This window comes from Momordica charantia, assembly GCF_013281855.1.
Source record: "Momordica charantia cultivar OHB3-1 chromosome 7 unlocalized genomic scaffold, Mcharantia_2.0 BLBB01000007.1, whole genome shotgun sequence".
NCBI classification, from domain to species: Eukaryota; Viridiplantae; Streptophyta; class Magnoliopsida; order Cucurbitales; family Cucurbitaceae; genus Momordica; species Momordica charantia.
Window position 1 is genome coordinate 17,566,114 of NW_028275165.1, and position 20,604 is coordinate 17,586,717.

The following is a 20,604-nucleotide window of genomic DNA, read 5'->3' on the forward strand; positions in this document are numbered from 1 at the left end:
ATTATTTGAGTTAATTTCACCCATTTTAATTTTAATAATGTACATTCTAATTCATTTAGCTCAACCGATGGCACTTGGCAATTTTTATTAGGAATTTATTATTTTACCCGTGTATTTTATTAAATGAGACCATATCACTCATTTGAAGTCTAATAATATACATTTTGATTCATTTTGTCACTCATTTTAATTTTACTATTTTATTAGGAAATGGTCCTATTTATTTGAACGTGGAAAAGTTCAATCAACACACTCGACATGGATACTCGACACAGATACACTCTGAAGGCCCCGACGTCTGCCTCTATCAGGCGACAGCAACCCCACCTCTCCAACCAAAAAAATTTGTTGGTCGTAGATTAGTGCAAGCATCGTCGCAACCTAAAAGGACAGACACACGTTGATGGAATTTTCTTTTTTGTGGTTTTTTTGGAAACATTTCTCAAAATAAGAAACTTTAAACAAGAAACAAGATGGATTACCTAATACTTAGTACTTACAAGTCTCTCAATAACTAAAAACTAAAACTAAGAGGTATGAAATGGGAAGGATACCAATGAACAAAAAATGTGTAACTACAAAAGGGATGAGAAATTTGTTGATAAAAATCACTCACTAATCTCTCAGAAAAGATACATGATTGTCCTGTAAACACAACTACAAGTCAACATCTAATGAAGTGAAGCAATCTTTTATATCCTGCCCCTAACAGTCATTTTTTCCAACCAACATTTACATCTAGTAATAATTCACCACCAACACTAAGAAACTTTTTAGAGAACAGACAGATAAAACAGGAAATCGAAGAGTGGGACAAACTACAGCATAGAAAAGGAAATCAGAGTGAGGGTTGTTTACGCAACTTGTTCGCAACGTAGAGCAAATGGCTGATGTTTGCTGGGGGATAGTGTTGGAGCAGTTTGAGATTCGACGTAAAATCGCCTGCAAGAAGGCGTCTTCTAATGAGAATCAACATTGAGCAGCATATTCGGAGAAGTGTTTCCTGCAAATTGATCGAATATCAGGTCTAGCTCGGTTTTGTACAACTAGTTTTATACTGAGCAGAGTGAAATATATTCATTTGAAATGGATCTAATCAGTCCACAACTACAAATACATATTCACTTTGGGGGGCAGCAAGAAAAATATATTCTCAGTATGCACAGAAGTGATGGTAGAATTCTCATATGGTTTCGGCACATTCTCACGATGTGCGCGTGCATTAATGCATGAGCATCAAGTCAACAATGCCTATAATTTCTAATAACTATCAAAAAGAAAATACTGATTAACAGAATGTAGCTTGTTTATGACTAAGTGCTCTCTTCAAGTTAATGTTCAAGTGAATGTGCCAAAAGGCCCGAAACTCAAAGATTATTGACCATTTTCATTTATTAGTTTATTAAATGGTTCAAATTTTATGCATGAGAACAAGGGAAGGGAAATGAAAACTCGAAGAGGAAGAATTTGAATGTAGAAAGAAGAACTTACTAGTGGGCCCTCAGGATCACTCAAAATTGTATCCCAAATGTGAAGACTGTCTGCAAAATTGAACTCCTGGGTCAGGAGAAGAGTGATCCACCTAAATGCATAAAACTGGGGGTTTACCTGTCATTTCACAAAACAGAGCAATGTAAACAAATCAGGGGATTCTTTACAAACAAATAACAAACTTCGTTTCATAACCTATACCTATGAAGATATTTAATAGGAGCATCAATTTTAACAGTTTCCTACATGGTAATAAAAAAAACTCATGTCTCTTGGGGACTTTTTGTACACAGGGAAACTATAGTCTATGAAATAGACATGAAAAAAAAAGAACTTAAATCATAGTTTAGAATATATGAATATTACAAAAGCAAAGAAAATAGTTCGAGAACTTTTTCCCAAACAATTTTGAAATAATTATGAAAACCTTAGTGTTAGTACTTCAAATTTTATCAATTCAATTTTGATTGCACTCTCATGCTGAATGGTAATTAATCACGCAATTCGTTTTGTGTCATGCATCAAAAAAGATGAACAAACTGGAGATCGACAGGAGTCATGACAAGAAATAAGTATAGAAATAGTCATACATAAAATTAAAATAATAAAGATTTAATATTATTTTTGTCCATGTACTTTCGCCTGGGTTTTAGCCCCTAGTCCCTACGTCAATGTTTGTTCATTTTAGTTCGTATACCCATTTTTTTTCTCATTTATTTTGATAAAAAAGTTTAACATAATACTTCACAGTAAATCTTTTTTGAAATGGAGCCATGAATTAAAACGACCAAACAAACGTTTTGAAAATACAAGACTAAAATGAAAAAAGTTGAGACGGTGACCAAAATGGACATTTTGAAAGTACATGAACCAAACTGAATTAAAACAAAAACCAAAATGAACTCAAACAAAAATACAGAGACCAAAATAGTATTTAAACCAATAATAAATAATCGAACACTCAAAACTGCTTTAAAATTAAACCCTACTTTGGTAGTGATCTCAAGGTGACGCCAGAGCTCTTCATCATGCTCTTTCAGAAGCTGAGACAACTTTGTGATTGTGGAACGGATTCCCACAACACTATTATCCAATTGCTGGCAGAAATGATCCCTAAATCCACTCAACAACTCAACAAAACAAAAGAACGTGTCTGCTTCAGCATTTGCCTGAAAGTTGAACAGTAAAAGTCAATTAAGAAAAGCGAAATATAAAGTTCAAGAGACATGGTCAGGAGTAAAATTTGATAATAATATAAACAGCATAAATTTCGTTTCTCATATCTTTATAGTTGAAGTAAATGATATTTAGCAGTTAGCTGGCTAGAATTATTGTTCCTTTAGAAGGAATTGTGATCAGAGTTGGAAAAGAATTTCTCATTTGACATCTGAAACCAGATAACAACATTGTCATTAAGAAAAATAATCCATTTAATATATGCAAAAGTTGACCTCAGGGAGAGATACTGGTTCCTCTACAGAATAGCATCGGTTAAAGATATTCACAATTGAAATGAACTTAAATGACCTTTTTAGAAACAAAAATTAACTTAAATGATTCATCTTAAAGATGCATGCACAATCCAACGTAACCAAGGTTCGCCTGTTGGTTCAAAGCAAAATGCATAACAAACGAACAATCATTTTAACTCTACCAGAGTTTCCAATTATTAAAATGTGTGCCAAAAATAGGCATGAGGCAAAAAATCCGACTTACTTAGGAGTTAGGAGTCATTTTTTCAACACTACAATGCTAACATCACCTATGTTCAACCGTTTGGGGAATGAGGGATGTAAAGAAAAATTACCGCATAGTCCTCATCAGGATCACTTCTAAATACATAGTATAGAGGAGCTAAAATTTCGTTCATCCCCTGAACATATCTTATTCCCGGATTCAGCTTTGCAAATATAATTAAGATGTTTCTCAGAGCATCCTGAAAGTAAAAAGACAATTATCGTAAGATAACATCCTAACTTCTATAAAGCTGAAATTACCACCATGTCAATTATTTATGCAATAATCAAAGACTAACCTGATTAGATTTTGCCAATGATGAGTCTCCTGAGAAGAAGTGCATATCTGGATGAGTACGTTTCACATCTCGGTCAATCTGTTCTATAATCTCAGTGTCCTAACATGTATAAAATAAATTAGACTAGAATGATGTTAAAACACCTCATCGTACTGTTCTACACTGTAAAACAGTGAGAACAGAAAGGATATATATGAAACTCAGAGACAGGAATACAGGATATGACAGAATAAAATATTGAAGTAACATAAAAAATTCAGTAACAAAACACCAGCGAAATCAAATACAGCATATCTTTCCATCAAGACATTTGATAGTTTCTACCACGGCCAAGGTTCTGAAAGGGCAGATCATTACAAAACTAAGAGAAGGGAAATTTCAAATAAACATCTATCAGGATCGCAAAATAAAACAAACTATAAATTTTCAAGTGCTTTAAACTCTTTATCACCAAAATATGTTTTTCCAAATTGAGTTTTCCAGTCTTCATTTCCCTTCTTCAATTACATGTACACTTCTAGGAGTCCAGTTGAATGTACAGTTGACCCATCCATAAGGTTGATAATTTCTCATTAAAAGAGCCCTAGAAGAAAACTCATAGAGGATGGTCACAAATGAAATATTCAAGTTCATCTAGAAAATAAAAAATTCCTATTTTGGCATGGTTATTCTAAAATCACCAAGCCTCATTCCATCCCACTAAGATAAGAAGAAAAGGTTTGGTTCTTTAGTTCAAGGAAGGAACCAACACAACTACTTTAGTTCAAAGTTCATCATAGAGTGAAAAGAAAATTTTATCACATCGGCAAAAGGATTCTGATTGATAAAATGTTGAAATTTACATTATTATTTGGATTAAAGTACAGTCCAGAGTGGCCAGTAACTTTATATGTATACTTCGCTGCAGTTACATTTGCTATAATGGATTTCTTCAGATTAAAAGTGGGGATAAAATTTTTATCCGCAATTTAACAATACAGGCTACCTGGAAGTACTGATTCCAGATGCTGGTCTTCCCAAGACTTAAAGGATGCTCCTCTTGACTTATTTCTGACCTTGAGAGTAAACCTTTGTTCGTTTCATCATGCTCATAACTTTTGGCCTTCTCCAACCTCCTTGAAATTTCTGACTGACTAGCCACAAAAACATTCAGAAAACCATGTTTGTACATGCAAACAAGCAATACTAATTGCAGCATGTCCTTTTTAGCTCTGTTTATTATATGGGAACAAATTTGGAGGAGAATCATAACGATATTGGTTTGGATAGGTACAAGAAAACTGATATTGTGCGTATTACAAGTATTGTAGAAAAGGTAAATAGAAATTACCATCACGTTATATGCTAATATATAGAATGAAAATAACTTCTAAATTGGTGTGAAGCCACAGAAAAGTAGATAAGAGAGAATGAATTAAGACAATGGGAATAACATTCTCAACTAAAAAAATGTCATTTCTCTGAAAATTAGAAACCCGATTCATGGGCGAATGAATGATTACCAAGAAAAAACAAAATGAAGAGACATGGCTGTAATTCCCTTAATTTCATTTCCAATTCATTAACAAGATCTTCATATTCCCAAAGTAAGTTATCAGCCCACGATATAAAGGAAAAGGGCAAAAGGAGGAGCAAAGCTTCACAATGACTTACAGGATTCATCATAAGCTCTTCTTTAAAATGTTTGTATTGAGACCTCTTTTTAGCTAACTCAGACGTCCAGAGCCCACGATCTGATGGCAGATAACCCAATAGGAGCTGCGATCAATCAAATAAACCCTTCTTAATCACATTTTGCACTCAGTAGATAAAGTTTGCGACGAATCTAGCTAATAAAAAACTACAAAACACATGCCTTCCATACGGTTGAACGAATTCCTGCACCGTCTGGTATGCCCTGAGATGCAATTTTACGCAATTCACGCAGATTTATAACCTTCTTCGACAACTGCCATCCAAAAGATATGGAACAATCATCAAATAAACAATTCAAAACATGCAGAAGATCACAAAAAATGAAGGAAATTAAGCGGAACTCAAACTAACCTCAACGAGGAGCTGTGCCTGGCGAGATACATCCTCTGCAGAAGGGCCCGAGGAAGCGCCATTATCGTCGTTGCCGACATTGTTATTAGCCCTGGAGTCTCTAGAATCGGCCTTTGGAGACTCGGTTCTAACAGCGGTGGTCGCAGAAGGCGGAGGAATCGGAGCGGGAGGTTCGACGACGGGTTCCGGCGATGACGTGGTGGCGGCGGGTTCGGAAGAGTAGCGGTGGAGGCGATCGTCGTCGGCGGAGGTAGGGGAGGACCAAAGAGAGCTGTTGAGCCAATCCGGCACACGTTTCTTCACCATTTTTACGAATTTGAGAACAAGAATTACTGCAACAAATTGAGATGATCTTCAAACTCCCTCTTCGAATTCTAGGGTTCCGAGCTCAGTTTCCTCCATTTTTTTTCTTCTTCTTCCGATTTAATTATTCGTTAAACAAATTTTTTCCTTGAGTTTGCCGTTGCTTCTCTCTCTCTGGAAAGAAACTCTGTGGACGAAACTGGGAGAAGGTTGGAAATGCTTGGATCACCCAAGACCTACAAAAAGTTTCGTCACCGACAAATGGTAAAGCGCCACGCCGCGATGGAGAAACATAGTGGAAGTCATTATGACAAGTTTATTAATTGCTAATCTAGAGATTGCATTTTCATTCCATAAAAATAACTGGACTTTATTTGTTTCACCCATTTTTAAAATTTTTAATATACTTTTCAAAAATAACTTTTCTTTTTTATACAACTATTCCAACCTGAATTGGATTTGAATTAACGACCTCTTGGTCGTAGATAGATAGTAATTTTAACTAATTAAATAATGATCCAGTTGGAAAATAAAGGTTATTAATACCTTATATTATGTTTAAGTTGAATCTAATTTTAAATTTTAACGTGTCAAAGAGGAAAAATTATAATTTGTAACACATTTTTTAGCTTAAGGAGGGAATTGGGAATTTGGACCTCACAGCCAATTTGGTAACGTCTGTTTTTGTTACTTTAAACAAAATGTCTGATTTTGTTTCCAGGATCCAATGCCTCAACACTCAAATAAAATAATATTATGTTTTGAAACGAATTGAAAATAGAAACAAGAATTTGTTTTTATTGTTTTCAAAATTTCTATACAATGGTTAGAATGTTTCTTAAAAAAAATAAAAAAACATAAATAATTATCAAATATTTGGACCCTTTTTATGGATGTTTCTTGTTTCTAATTTTATTAAGAAAATTAAGCATTCGATAACTATTTGTATTTCTTTTTTTCCTTATTTTTTTAGAAATATTTTCAAAATTGTATAAATTTTTTGAAAACAACACAAACAAATTTCTTGTTTCTTATTCTCGTTTCTAATTTGTTCAAACATTAATAAAAATTTTGTTTTATTATCAAACCGATTCTTATTTCTTAATAAAATTAGAAACAAGAAACAGAAACGTTACCACTTACTAGGCCTTAAGTTTCTTATTTCTTAATCATGTTTCCCGTTTTTTCCAAAACATAATTACTCCATCCTTTTTTATTTTTTTAAATGCATAATAAATATAACATAAAAATTTTGTATATTTAATTTTTAAAATTAAATTTCATATAAAATTTTACTTTTTAATCTAAAATTTTAGAGAACAAAAATCATAAATAGTTATCGCTTCTTTCCATTGAAAGAAGGAACCCCCAGAATTATCTTCAAGAGGGGAAAGACTAGAAAATTTACAAGAGAGGTAAAATGATAGCATCTAACATTTTGGACGCTATCTTTTGAAATGGAAGGTAAAACCTTACAATACCAGAAGGTCGTAGCATAGTTGCTGGGCTTTCTTTCGTGAGTCGGCCTTATTTAGAATTGTCGTGCCAAGCTACATGAAACAAATTTCCGAGAGCACAAAGAAAGGTTATTTCTTGTTTAAACACTACGAGGGGAATTAAAAACTAGCCACAAAGTTATAGACATTCACTAACCATTCTGCAAGCATGGCCCAATCACATTATTTCCATCAATGCAATGGATCCCCAAGAATTCATATCCTAGCTTAGTGAAAACATATGATGAACTCAGCCCGTTCTTGACTGTTTCTGTACTCTTTGAAGCTTGTAGACGTAGAATTCTGGAAAGCGTCCATCGATGGAAGAATCAGCAACAACGAGTTTGAAATACGCAGATTACGCTGCATCATCCCTTGACAGTCCTTCGAGCTGGCCTCCCCCTCCCCTCTTTGACACCAAACCCCATTGTTGATATGTCCTTGAAGATCTTCTCATCTCTACACTGAAGTTAGTAGACCTTTTGCGGAGTGTTTATGAATATATACATAATAATCTACAATCTGTGTAAACTTATCTGACAAAAAGGGGAGCCTGAGTGCAAGAATTTTTGGTTGGTAATTATGGTAATGCATCATTCCTTTTCTTAGTGTCCAAGCCAACTTTTACGTAAAAGTTCGATCGGGAATTGTACGAAGGATTGCAGACAATGGGATTGGCCTGCAGATAGACCAAGATGAGATGCACAAAACCATATCAGCAGTCAAGAACTTGGATCACCTATGTTTAATTATCAGAAATCATAACAGGGCATCAAACCTTTAGTACACTCCATGTCTTTTGGCCTTGCAGACTAGATCTATGCTGGTGGCAATCCCAGTAATTATAGCCTTCTCGTGATTATTGAGCGGGGATTCTCTCTATCCCAACCCTTAGGCTGTATCTTCCTCCTGTTTTATTTAATATATTTTACCTCTGTTTCTTGGAGAAAAACAAACAAACAAAAAAGATGAATTAATTTGATATATTTGAAATTCATGGTCCACCCCACCCCACAAATCTTTTGGAAACAAGGGCAAATTAATATGTGGACCAGCAGCCGTATGAAAAGGAAATTGCTATAACATAAATAAAACATGACACGCATACTACAACACAACTTGTTATATTTACCTCTTTACCAATAATCTCCACATGAACAATCACCGTCCTTGAAATGATGGAATCGCTTTATATCCCGCAAAACAATCTCCCTCTGATTCATTTTACTGGCATATTTCATGAAAGAATGGCAATCCACACAAACTCTAAGGTTTTTCACTATCCTAATGGTCGTTCCTGGGGTCGTGCTAATGAGCCCGAATGCAAGTGCCAACTTTTCGCTGTGGTGTCCCAATGCATCTTCCTTTTCTTCCTCTTCAATGTTATGAAGTACACACTCAATTCCTGATGTGTATCCTTTTTCCCTGGCACCTGCACTTATTTCATCTAATCTCGAGTATATCTCTCGCGCACGGTTATGAGTCTTATCACCAGCTACAAATCGATGTAATTTATCATCGACTTCAATAAAGCTCCATCCCGGATCCTTTTGTGCACCTCTATCTCGCATTGAAATCCTCACTCTCTCTGCATCGTCCCATCTTCCTACTGCAGCATATGCATTCGACAAAAAGACATAACTCCCCGGATGCTTAGGTTCAAGCTCAAGAAGCTTCTCTGAGGCTAACTCTGCCATTTCAATATTCTTATGAGCCCTACAAGCACAAAACAGTGCACCCCATACCACAAAGTCGGGATTTATGGGCATGTTTCGTATGAAGTTGAGAGCTTCATCTAGTCGACCAGCCCTGCCTAGCATGTCTACAACCAGTGTGTAATGCTTCATAGAGGGCTCAATCAAGTAATCACGCCTCATACTGTCGAAAAACTTAAGTCCATCATTTACTTTCCCTGAATGTGAGCAAGAAGTAAGAACAGCAAGAAAAACCACACCATCTGGCTTCATACCTGCAAACATGCGAGTTTTTAGTCTATGGACAATAAAGTATCAAAATTCATCAAATAACAAACACGATATGAATTAAAACCTGTAGACTTCATCCATTCAAAATATAGTATAGCTTTCTTAAAATGTCCATGGATCGCCCAGCCCCAAATCATAACACTCCAAGTAAGAAGGCCCTTTTCTTTCGTTTCACAGAACACTTCTCCTGCAGACTCGATATTTCCACATTTTGCATACATATCCACAAGTGCAGTTCCAATAGTTAGATTTAATCTGAAACCATTGCTCGAAAGGTAATTATGAATCCTTAAACCAGCATCTAAGGCGCCAACTTTTGCACAAGCTGAAAGTGCAGAGACAATTGTGTAATCGTTTGGTTGTGCACCTTCTTCAAGCATACAAGAAAAGGTTTCTAGTGCCTTTTCAGGGTCTCCATTCTGTGAAAATCCATTCACCATTGTAGTCCAAGAAACAACATTCTTTTCAGGCATTCTCTCAAAGAGTTCCTTTGCTCTACCCAAGTCCCCTTTTCTCATGAATCCATTAATCAAACTATTCCAAGATCCTGTATCCTTCTTTGGCATTGTCTCGAATAGCTCTGTAGCTTTTACCAAATCTCCCACTCTACAATACCCATGAATAAGAACATTCCATATCAACACACTTCCGTTCTTAATTCTATCAGGACTTTCATCAAACACCTTCAAGGCAGAACTCAGATCCTCAACTTTCACATACATATCCACCAACGAGACCCTCACAAAAGAATCAAACTCGAGGCCAAACTTTAAAATTCCACCATGCAAAGCCCTCCCTACACCACCACTGGAAAGAGCCGCGGCTGATTTGAGCACAAATGGAAAAGTAAGCCTATCAGGGCTGATTTTCCACTTCAGCATTAAAACAAAGTAATAAATTGAGCCCTCGAACCTGGAATTTTCAGCGAGTCCTCGAATCAACGCATTGAAGAGGAAACTGTTCTTCATCTCGAACCGCTGAAAGATCGAAATGGCATAGTCAACCAAATTAAGCGAAGAACACGAAGAGATAAACTGGGTCACCACCCGGCTGCTGGAGAAGATATTGCAGCGGAATAGTTGCGCGTGGATCTGCCGGAGCTTGTGGGCGGTATTGGAAGCATGAATTAGATCGATGAAATGGGTTTCCAGAGATTGAACCTGAGAAGACGATGAAGAAGGCATTGAATTAAAGAAGGCGAGGCTTGGCTTCAAAAGAACATGAAGATCTTTCATTCTATTACTTCCAGTTCCATCCAATGACAAGAAGAACTGAAATGATCGAAGTATTGATTGACATTTTAGAAAATTTTGAGAGAATCAGACGTGTAAAAAAGGCGGGAAACGCGAGGGAGGTTGATCATGGAAGGAAAAATTGAAACGCCTGCATGCGTATGATTTTCATGGTACCATAGAAGTTTCAATTTCATGGAGGGATGAAATAGATATTTTTAGAAAAGTTATAAAAATTTAAAATTTAAAAAATATATTAAATATAAACATTTCATCCTTTCTAGATAAGTTATGAATACATGAAAATATCATATAAAAATATCAACATGTCATATTTAATATCATGACTCTAATAAGTAATAGCTAATTATTTTCAAGACTTTAAACGTGTATCTTTTTTTTGTTAAACTATTATTTTGGTTTTTGTCGTTTTGTCCTTCACTTTTGTACTTTAGAAAGTACAATGATCAAATGTGTTTTTTAACCTTTTTTTTATCACATTTTTATTATGACATTAGCAAAAATGTAGACATTTATTTAAAAAAAATTAGTGTATAAAGACTAAATTGAACTTTTGATTACTAAAATAACAAAAATTGAAAGTATAAATACCAAATCAAATTTTTAAAAATATAGGGACTACAATGATGCAAAACAAAAATATGAAGACAAGAACAAGTATTTAAAACAATTGTAAATTTGGTGACGAAGTATATATTTAGTGTCGATACTTTAGAAGATCTTTTCTAATGGTACCTTATAGAAGATTTTAGTAAGTCCACCAATTATCAATTTTGTGTCTAATAAGACCTTACCCTAATCAATTGCCTAGAAATCAATTTGTCTCGTACCACAAAACTAACAACGAATTACAAAAGATTTAACACGAAAAACTTCGAAATACAGGGACGATGAGATGAAAAGGCACTAATTACAGAGAGGACATCACCAAAACAAAAGGCTGTTGAATAACATTTAATAAGGTTAAATGCTCTAAAAATTTCTTGATCCAAAATATCATGATCATCATCAATCTGGTCCATATCCACAGCACAAACAAAAGTACTAAAATTTGATTTGATTTTTGAAATTTTTGTAACATGAAATTAGAGAACGCCGAAGAAGGGATTCTTTATGGCGGAGTCGAGCTCCGAGCCAGCAGAATTGAGAACTGCCCTGTCAACCTTGTCTCTGGGCAGAAACAAGAACTCACCACCTTCAATTTTCTCAAACCCACACAGCTCTAAAAACTCAATTCCCCCTCTCAGTGCACCCACTCTTTCCTGTTGCATCCAATCAGTGGAGTGAACAAAGTTTAGGAAAATGCAATGCAAATAACTGATCTATAGGGAAACAAGAAACAAGAAAGGGAGAGTACAAACAATGTATTGGAGGATATATTTTTACGGTTAAGTTATGAATCTAATCTCTAATGAATTTAAGTTACAAAGTTGTTTCAAATGGGTCCTTCAACTATAAGTTCAAAAGTATATGATAAGTTCATAAACTTCAATCTTGTATCTAGTAGGTATCTGAACTTTAAAAATATCTAATAATGAGAACTTTAAAAGCATCTAATAAACATTTACACTTTTTGATTTTGTGTCTAATGGATTCCTAAACTATGGAACATTTTTTAAATTTCATAAATTTATTAGACACGGTAGATTTTTAAAAATGCTAATGTTGAAAGGTCAGGGACCAATTAGACACAAAATTGAAAGTTCGGAGACTCTTTAGACACTCATGACCTATGAAATAAAAAATAGAAAGTTCCTATCTGACACTTTTTAAAAAAGACAAACTTGAAAGCACAAAAGTACAAAGTGCATATAAAGAATTGCACAAACTTGAATATACAGAATTGCAAACTACAAAATGCATATGAAGAGTTGCTTTGACCAAGAATTAACCTATAACCTAAACACTGCTTACTCGTGTGATAGAATGAAGTTTAATACTCTTGGAGAATGAATGTACCATAAAAAGTTCCCAGACATGGGAGAAAAAGGAAAGAAAAAAAAAAGGAGTAAAATGGTCCCATAATCATCCTCATTAGACCAGTTACCTGGAAGGTTTGGTTGCTTAGTCTGATTTTTCTGAACTTCTCTTCATCAGGACTTCTTGCCACGTTTCCCACATAAGTTAGAAGGGTTTGAAACGCTCTCTTCACTTTAGCATCATCCTCCTAGTTCAACAGAAGTTAAGCCAAGTGGTCACTCTAATCAAATGGAACTTACTTAAAAAGGAATGGAAGATAAACTAAAAATTATCATCTGGGTACCATCAGTCGAGAAATCAAAATGAAAAAGAGCAGACTTTTTATCGTGATTTTTAGGACTAATCAAGTGTTTTTAAGTAATAGTCTTCCTAAGAACTATCATAGGATGGCCTAGTGGTCAATGAGGGACATTGTGAATAGCAAAGGACTTAGAGGGAATGAGTTCAAACCATGGTGGTCACCTACCTAGGATTTAATATCCTAGGAATTACCTTGTCAACCAAATGTAGTAGGGTCAGGCAGTTGACCCGTAATTAGTCGAGGTGCGTGCAAGCTGGCCCAGACACATGGGTTTAAAAAAAAAGTAATAGTCTTCCTAAGTATTCAAACAATTACTTTAATAATATAAGAACGCACTTATCTTTAAGGCCAAACAACATGTCCATAAATCCAAGATACTACAGTTCTTTTATGGTATCTTTGATTGGGAAGTCTTGGTAATGCAGAGAAAGGACAACTAAAATGTCCTAAGCTACCAGGGAGAACCAATGGAGAAGGAACCTTTGAATTGGCTAAGTTCACGCTTCTAATTGGTGTACACTACTCTCAAATTATTTTTGTAATTATACCCCATATATAAGTAATTGTACTTTCCAAACATATTTACCTTGTGATTGGACTTTAACAATCGCAAACATTCCCTCATTTGCTCTGCCTTTGAAGCAGGTCTAACAGGCAATGAGATCTGCCGTTCAAATTAACAAACATTTGATCACAGAAACTCAGAGCAGTGCAGAATTAAAAGAGTAAATACCAGATTCATTCAATGGATCAGGCAGTACCTTTTTCTCTTCAACAACAGGTGCTGAAGGTTTTGCAGTCGAAGGATCTTCTGGCGGCAGTCCAAGCCTCCGTCTTCTTTCTGCCTGTGACAAATAACCTTTTTAAAATAAAATTCACATCCTATTATCGACTTTCCCACAACCCTTTACCAGCCAAAATAGCATTCCTCTTGGTCCAATCACTTCGTTCTTCTAGTTCAACATTTCATGATAAGCGGAAATTCTATTCTAACTTTTCTTAATACTAAATAGATATAAGTGTTTCACCTTTTTTATGAGAAACTAAGCTTTGAAAGGTGAAGTTTATAGACTAAGCTTTCAAGTAAATAATCTTTTGGCTAACTGGGAAGTTTTTTTAATCAATTAGCTCATTGGCATTGCCGCTTTTATATTTTCATCCCATCAAACAAAATATTTTTTAATTAATACTTTTTCCTATTAAAAGACTATTATAATGGAAATTTTGCTCACAAAAATCTTGACTAATCTCAGAATATTTGGAATCCGAAACATGAAGAATATAAATATCCTAGCTTGGCCAACTTGACTTAAAAAATGATGGGACACACGTCACCACAAAGGCTTGATCTCACAATCCAGAGAAATAAGACTCTCTCTATAATTTGCTCTTTTGACCAGTAGACCAACTCACTAGTTAACTAATTGGAATTAGCATTTGCAGCTTAATTACCAATATGAACCATACTCATGAACCAACTTCTTTGAAACTGACGGGTACGCATTATCACTCTTTTTCAGAGCTGAGGTCACTAAATAAATTAGTAAAAGTGTAAAGTAAAACTACAACACTAAATAATCCAACATGCATTGATGCATTGTAACATTTCAGATTAATCTGAAAAGTAATCAGAGTCATAAATCAATGAAAATCCTACATCAAAAATAAATCAATGAAAGTTGATTCATAGAGAATAACACACGTCAAAAGTATTTCAAAAGAAAATCTCGTACATACTTGATTGCATTCATCAACAGAGTTTTCCAGGATTAGGAGTTATCAATACCTTGTCCTCTTCAAGTTTTTGACGAATTTTATCTCTGGCTCGTTTCTCTTCTTCTTTTTCAGCTTTCCTCAAGGCCATTATTCTGCAGAGGGAAACATATTTTGCAGTAAAAGATGGAACAAACTTGAATACAACATAGTAAGAATACCATAACAAGGACCCAAGAATAACCTTTTTCTCTCATTTTCTTCCTCAATTCTTTTTGCTTCTAAGAGCTCCTTGCCAATTCGAATTCTCTCCTGAGAAAAACAAATACATAATAAGTTATATATCCAAGGCATGTTGTCACAATCAATAAAAGCTAAGAGATCTGTTTTTACTAATCTTAACTTTCCCATGGCCAAATGACTTCTAGTTCTATCACTAAAGGAAAGAAAGAAAAAAGAGCTTGATTCGAATAAAATTTTAGAATGAAAGGACAATAAGTCTTCATCCTGACGTTCCACATTGATTATAATTATTCTTTGAAAGATTTCGACAGAAAAAAATAATGTGAGCAATCCAGGTAGTTCATAAATACCTTTTCCCTTTCTCTCTCTGCTATCTTCTCTTCCTCCTCTTTTTTCTTCCGAGCTCGTTCCCTTAAAAATAGTTCACCATATGAGGAAAGAATGGCAAGCAAATCACCAAAAGTTTCCCAGCTCACCAAACAAACAATTTTAATTGGCAATTGTGCAGTCAGAGGAATATTCATGATTGGCTTATTCAGAATTTTGTTGGGCATTAGACTTAAAAATAAGAGCAAGATGTTGTGTATTATCATGGCAGGGGTAGTCTTCCGAATATTTTAAATTAGAGCAGAAGCAGTGCACCTTTGAAGATACATGAATTAGCGATAATAAGTTAGTTGATAGAATTATTTTCCCTACTCCAAGTTGGGTTCTTTTGGCCAGGCACTTTATTATTTGTATTCCTTTTCTACGTCCAAAGTATATATATATATATATATTGTATAGGTAATCCTTTTGCTTTTGTAATAGTAATACAATCTAATAGGAACTAGGAAGTCCTTTTTTGAATTTTTTTGAATTCTGGGAGATAATTTTACTCCCCCTCTTTGGTTTTACTTTCTGTTTTAATTAATTCATTCTTACCCAAAAAAATGTAGAGTTCAAAATACAATAATTTCAAACAAAAAAAAAATTAACTCAATGTTGAATTTAATAAATAAAAACTGAAGTATATTTTCAAGTGTTAAAAGATAAAGTTCTCTCAAGAAGCAAGGTAAAAACAAGCTTTTTTTTTTTAATTTGATAAATTGGTACAAGACATGCTTGATCCACAAATCCAAAATCATATAATTTTTAAAAATTGTAACGTTCAGCAAAAGAAATATTAAATCAATTGATGTTGAAGCATTCAAACAAAGCTCAAGTCAAAGAGGATAAGGAAAGGTAACATAAATGTACAACCAAGTTGGGTAAGTCGAGGGAAACTCATTGGAATTAACTTGGTAATACTCTTTTGTTTGATGAGAAACCAAGTGTTCATTATGATAGTGATAGATAAATAAATATATGTACATTATAAGAAGGAAAAGAAAATAAAAAGAGACAGTATACCACAAAAGAAGCCTATACACAAGAACCTAACTACAAAGACCAAAAAATCAACTTGGTAATATAATCATGCTTATGTTTTTTCAATGCTTCCTTCATTTCACTATGAGTGACCTACTCTATACCTTAGCTCCTGCTGTTTTGCTTTCAGTTGCTCTGGTGTAAGAGAAGGCTTTTGAGCCTCAACCTTAGTGTCCTTAGGAACCTGAGAAATAAACACAAAGTAAATTGTCGCTTCCTACAAGGATGTCATATATCCTATTGGCCTATTATCCCTGTCAATAAAAATAAACAATACAATATGTACAAAAAGATGGTATTGGTAAGACATCGGGCCAATGAAGATTACAGTAATTGCAAGAATGCCATATATCCTACTGGCAACATTGTGTGAGTTGATTCAGTTTTATATAATCTTAAGCTCAGAAATTTTTTGATTCGATTTTTTCATCGATTTGAACAGATTTAGTTGACTTTCCCAGTTTCTTATTTGGTTCTGATTCTGATCAGTTCAATCAGTTTTTCCTTTTTTCAGTGTGTGTGTGTCTGGGGGGGTGGTTATTATTTGGTTTATAAAAGTTGCCTTTTTTTTTCCCAATGTATCAATTCAGCATCTCAAAAAAAGTTCAGCCCAAACCAATTCACTTGCATGCCTACCTCATCCATATTCCATACCTTGATTAACCAAAATTGTTAGAATGTGTAGAAGAAGAAAAATTGAGGGTCGAGAACAAAGAAAAGATACAACATACAAGATATTAAAGTTGACGAACAGAAAGTCATACCAAAGGCATCTGATCTATCTCTGGATCATTCTCGTGTTCAACTACCCAATTTACAGCAGCCTCAAGACTGGCATTACCTAAACGAGAGAAATGAATACTTGTTAATTAATAGATACATAAATTATAGTCTATCAAAATGAATATCCATACATTATCCATTAAAATGGTGTGTATAACTGGGTGGATGAGATAGGGCTTAAAAGAAGAACAAAAGAATACACTACCGGTGTTTTGAAAAACATGCTTAGGACTTCTGAAAAAGACCCCTCAAGACCACCTCGCTTCTTTCTTATCATTCATAACACTATATCTTTACATATATGAATTAATTTTATTCACATTTTTCAATTGTAAGTCCCAAAAAAAATAATAACGCCCTACTTTCTAAAGCCCTAGAAAGAACATTTGTGCTTTAGTGCATCTCACGCCTTAAAGAACATTTGTATATTACTACCATGCAGTCATGCAAAATTCATCCACTTGGAAGTAAGTAATTTGAACATAGAAGAATAAAATATCTTAACTTTGGATACAATTAATCCAATCAGGAAAGATACTTGAAAATCTTTTGAATCCAAAATCTCTTTAAACTTACATCAACAGTTAAATTTTCTCTTTGCTTACCATGAGAGATCCAAGTTTATTCAAGAAAAATGAAAGAAATCACATAGACAATACAATAAAAAATCAGCCCACCTGAACAGGAGCCAAAAGAAAAGACAACAAAATGAAAGAACATTTACAAAGAAGGGCTCCAACCGTTGATGATGAGGGACAAAGGTTCACAAATAATTTTACACTAGAATGGTGAAAAGTTACAAATTTCTTTGGCACTCCTATTCGGAGTATTAAAAAGCCCTAACTGGAGAGTAGTTACAAGTCGCACATGTGGACTTCGGTACTAGTTTGACTAGTGAGTTCCAGCAAATTGACGATTAATACTCAAGTGATGAAGAAATAACATTGCAAGGATTTAAATTCAAAATCTCCTAGTCTAATACCATATTAAATTATCAAAAATTCCAACTTAAAGATTCTTAAGCCGGGTTGTATTTGATCATTTATCAGGAAACAGACTAAAATAAAAAGAAACTTACATACAACTCACCAGAATAAAAAAGAGCACGGGTTGCTCGTGCTGTTGGGAAGCCCATAGCTTCAAGTTCCCCTAATATATTCTTGTCCACCTCTGGCACAACCATTTCTGGATACAAACAATTAAGTCAAATGTTGACTTAAGGGGAAAAAGAGCACCAGTAGGCAAACAAAAAGACAACAAAAATGCAGCTTGGAAGTTTAAATTGCATACACAGCCTCTAAGACCAATTTCTCCCCGCATAACACTAATTTTTAATAGGATAGATCCACTTGTTGTCACAGACCATTGTTGTTCAGAAATAATGGCTTCTGGAAAACTTTTCATGCATGATTCCATGTGACTTAAAGTTGAAGGTAGGGTCTAGAGATAAATGAATTTTGAGAGATATAAGTATAGAGAGAGAGAGAGAGAGAGATGACGACGATGGATGATGGATGATGGTGCGGAAAAAGGAATCTTCTTTTTCTTACAAGAAACAATTCCATTGATCAAATGAAATGTACCAGCGAATGGGAAAGAAAATGAAGTAGGCTATTAGGCATGTAGTTCTTAGGTTGTTACACCAAAACAATTTATTATATTGTATTATTGTTTTACTTCAGGTTAACTAGGTTAGCTATTAATGAGGATGATTTTGTTGTTTTATCAACCAAAAAAAAAACAAAAAAAAAGGATAATTTTGTTAGTGGTACACTGATACTTTTCGTAATTAGAGGTGAGCCAACCTATAAATAGTGGTGATAATTAGGTTATACTCATTTCCTTTCTTTGATTAATAAAATTTTCAGTGTTTTACCTAGTTCCACATTATTTTGGCTTAGAGCTTCTTTGTTAGCTCCAAGAATCTCTGGGGAAGAAACATTGGTGTGGAACACTTTGTAGAATAAATCAATTTAACATAACAACCTAAGAAAGTATATTGCCTAATATCCTACGACAGGGCGATCATAGCTCAACTAAGGCACGTATCTTCAACCAAAATATCAGAGGTTTTAATCCTTGCCCCATGTATGTTGGTGTACTAAAAACACATACACTACATCAGGGACTTAGCTTCGGAGCAGGGCAACAGTGGTGTCTGTTCTCAATAACCCGAACTCAACAACCGGAATCGTCAAAATGGATACCCATCAGAATGCCACAAATCCTTCATATCATTTAACCTTAAACCAACTACATTGTAAAGACTAGGTCCATTTCTACAAATCTGTTTTTTCTTTAACACGAAACACACTTTTCAGTTTTCATTGATGAATGAAAAGTAAAACAATAAATTACAACAAACAACAATTGTTCTATACCTTCAGACTTGCTAGCACTCTCATCACCAGCATCTTCTGATTCCGCAGATACCTTTGGGGCCTCCAAACTTATTGGTTTTGCAGCCTCCAAAGTCTTATCAGTAAACTCGGTATGGCCAGTCCTTTTCGTGTGCAAATCACTCTCCTTCGCGACCAAAAACCACACACTATTCAAAATCTATCATTCTACTAAATAATTCCACTAAATACAATTACGAATTCCATCAAAACACCAAAATTAATTATCAGTCCTGAATTCGTACCGTCTTGGATCGGCAGGGCTTGCCGCAAGCAGCGCAGACGAGATTGAGCACGGCCTCAGTGGACTCGGAGAAGTTGGAGTGAGAAGTGAGTTCGGCGTGTTCTTGAGCTTCTTCCACGGATCTCAAGAGCGCGCCACAATCCCCGCACTTGAGCGATAGGCCCGCCATTGATGCCGAATTCCTCGACTCGAATTACAGGGTTCGAATCGAAATCGTTGGCTGCAATCGGGGGAATCTTTCTCCTCCTGCGTTTGATGATCCGTGTTTTTTTGGTGGATTGTTTGGTGGGAAATGCGAAGAAAAGAAATGGCATGCGCTCGCTCTGCGAACTGGATTAAAATGCACCGCACTCGCACTGCACTCGTTGAACTGATCCGACTTTTGAATTACCATTTTATTCGTGTTAAATATTGCAATTAGTTTTTTTCCCCTTTTTTCGCTTGGAATCCGGAATTTTATTTCTTATTTTCATCTTCGAATTCGCTCCATCGAATCCATTTTCACAAGATCTTTTTGACATTTGTGCATATAATATTATTTCATGTCATAAATATATTTCATTTTTTACTAAGATTAAAACATATCAAATATAATATGTTATAAATTATAAAACAATAATTATACAAAATTTATAATATATATCTTATTGGTTGATAATGTTTGTTTATGCAAGAATATGCACAACAGTGTTTGTCTGATCTTAGCTCGTACCCGATCTCCGGACCGACCTGAACACTTGGGCCGACCTGCACAAAAAGGTGAACACTCTGACGCTCAAGTCAGTATAGGTCGGATTCCCAGTTTAGTTCGAGGTCCAAGATCCTACCTGAGTGTGGAGTGAGGTCCTCTACTTATGGGTGGTAGTCCCGTTAATCTCGCGACGGTTACATCCGGTATTCTCGGGATCGACGGTTAATCCCG

General features: G+C 34.9%; 3 protein-coding genes across 9 annotated transcripts; all 3 read right to left on the minus strand.

The window, feature by feature from the left end:
- Positions 1 to 572: 572 nt before the first annotated feature.
- Positions 573 to 6,014, minus strand: LOC111009585 (uncharacterized). 2 transcript variants are annotated; one of them, XM_022282711.2, is made up of 9 exons: positions 5,573 to 6,014; positions 5,382 to 5,474; positions 5,180 to 5,284; positions 4,512 to 4,655; positions 3,527 to 3,625; positions 3,299 to 3,427; positions 2,481 to 2,660; positions 1,492 to 1,608; positions 573 to 1,003 (listed from the first exon to the last, which is right to left on the minus strand). In XM_022282711.2, the coding sequence occupies exons 1-9, from the start codon at positions 5,876 to 5,878 to the stop codon at positions 839 to 841; spliced, it is 1,338 nt and encodes a 445-aa protein (XP_022138403.1). In that variant the 5' UTR covers positions 5,879 to 6,014; the 3' UTR covers positions 573 to 838. The 2 variants fall into 2 exon arrangements, with proteins under 2 accessions (XP_022138403.1, XP_087982476.1); XM_088126350.1 differs by lacking the exon at positions 4,512 to 4,655.
- Positions 5,972 to 10,802, minus strand: LOC111009584 (Tetratricopeptide repeat (TPR)-like superfamily protein). 6 transcript variants are annotated; one of them, XM_088126349.1, is made up of 6 exons: positions 9,421 to 10,802; positions 8,504 to 9,340; positions 8,150 to 8,311; positions 7,529 to 8,050; positions 7,357 to 7,401; positions 5,972 to 6,111 (listed from the first exon to the last, which is right to left on the minus strand). In XM_088126349.1, the coding sequence occupies exons 1-2, from the start codon at positions 10,589 to 10,591 to the stop codon at positions 8,508 to 8,510; spliced, it is 2,004 nt and encodes a 667-aa protein (XP_087982475.1). In that variant the 5' UTR covers positions 10,592 to 10,802; the 3' UTR covers positions 5,972 to 6,111; positions 7,357 to 7,401; positions 7,529 to 8,050; positions 8,150 to 8,311; positions 8,504 to 8,507. The 6 variants fall into 6 exon arrangements, with proteins under 6 accessions (XP_087982475.1, XP_087982472.1, XP_087982474.1 ...); XM_088126346.1 differs by having other exon boundaries at positions 7,357 to 7,425; XM_088126348.1 differs by having other exon boundaries at positions 6,035 to 6,111; positions 7,352 to 7,401.
- A 731-nt stretch (positions 10,803 to 11,533) lies between these two features.
- On the minus strand, positions 11,534 to 20,060 carry LOC111009800 (ubiquitin-associated (UBA)/TS-N domain-containing protein). Its single transcript, XM_022283010.2, has 12 exons — positions 19,684 to 20,060; positions 19,421 to 19,565; positions 18,129 to 18,224; positions 17,021 to 17,097; positions 16,361 to 16,440; positions 15,197 to 15,257; positions 14,848 to 14,915; positions 14,677 to 14,758; positions 13,652 to 13,735; positions 13,477 to 13,554; positions 12,657 to 12,776; positions 11,534 to 11,871 (listed from the first exon to the last, which is right to left on the minus strand). Exons 1-12 carry the CDS (start codon positions 19,849 to 19,851, stop codon positions 11,695 to 11,697), a joined length of 1,236 nt encoding a protein of 411 aa, XP_022138702.1. The 5' UTR covers positions 19,852 to 20,060; the 3' UTR covers positions 11,534 to 11,694.
- Between the last annotated feature and the right edge of the window lie 544 nt (positions 20,061 to 20,604).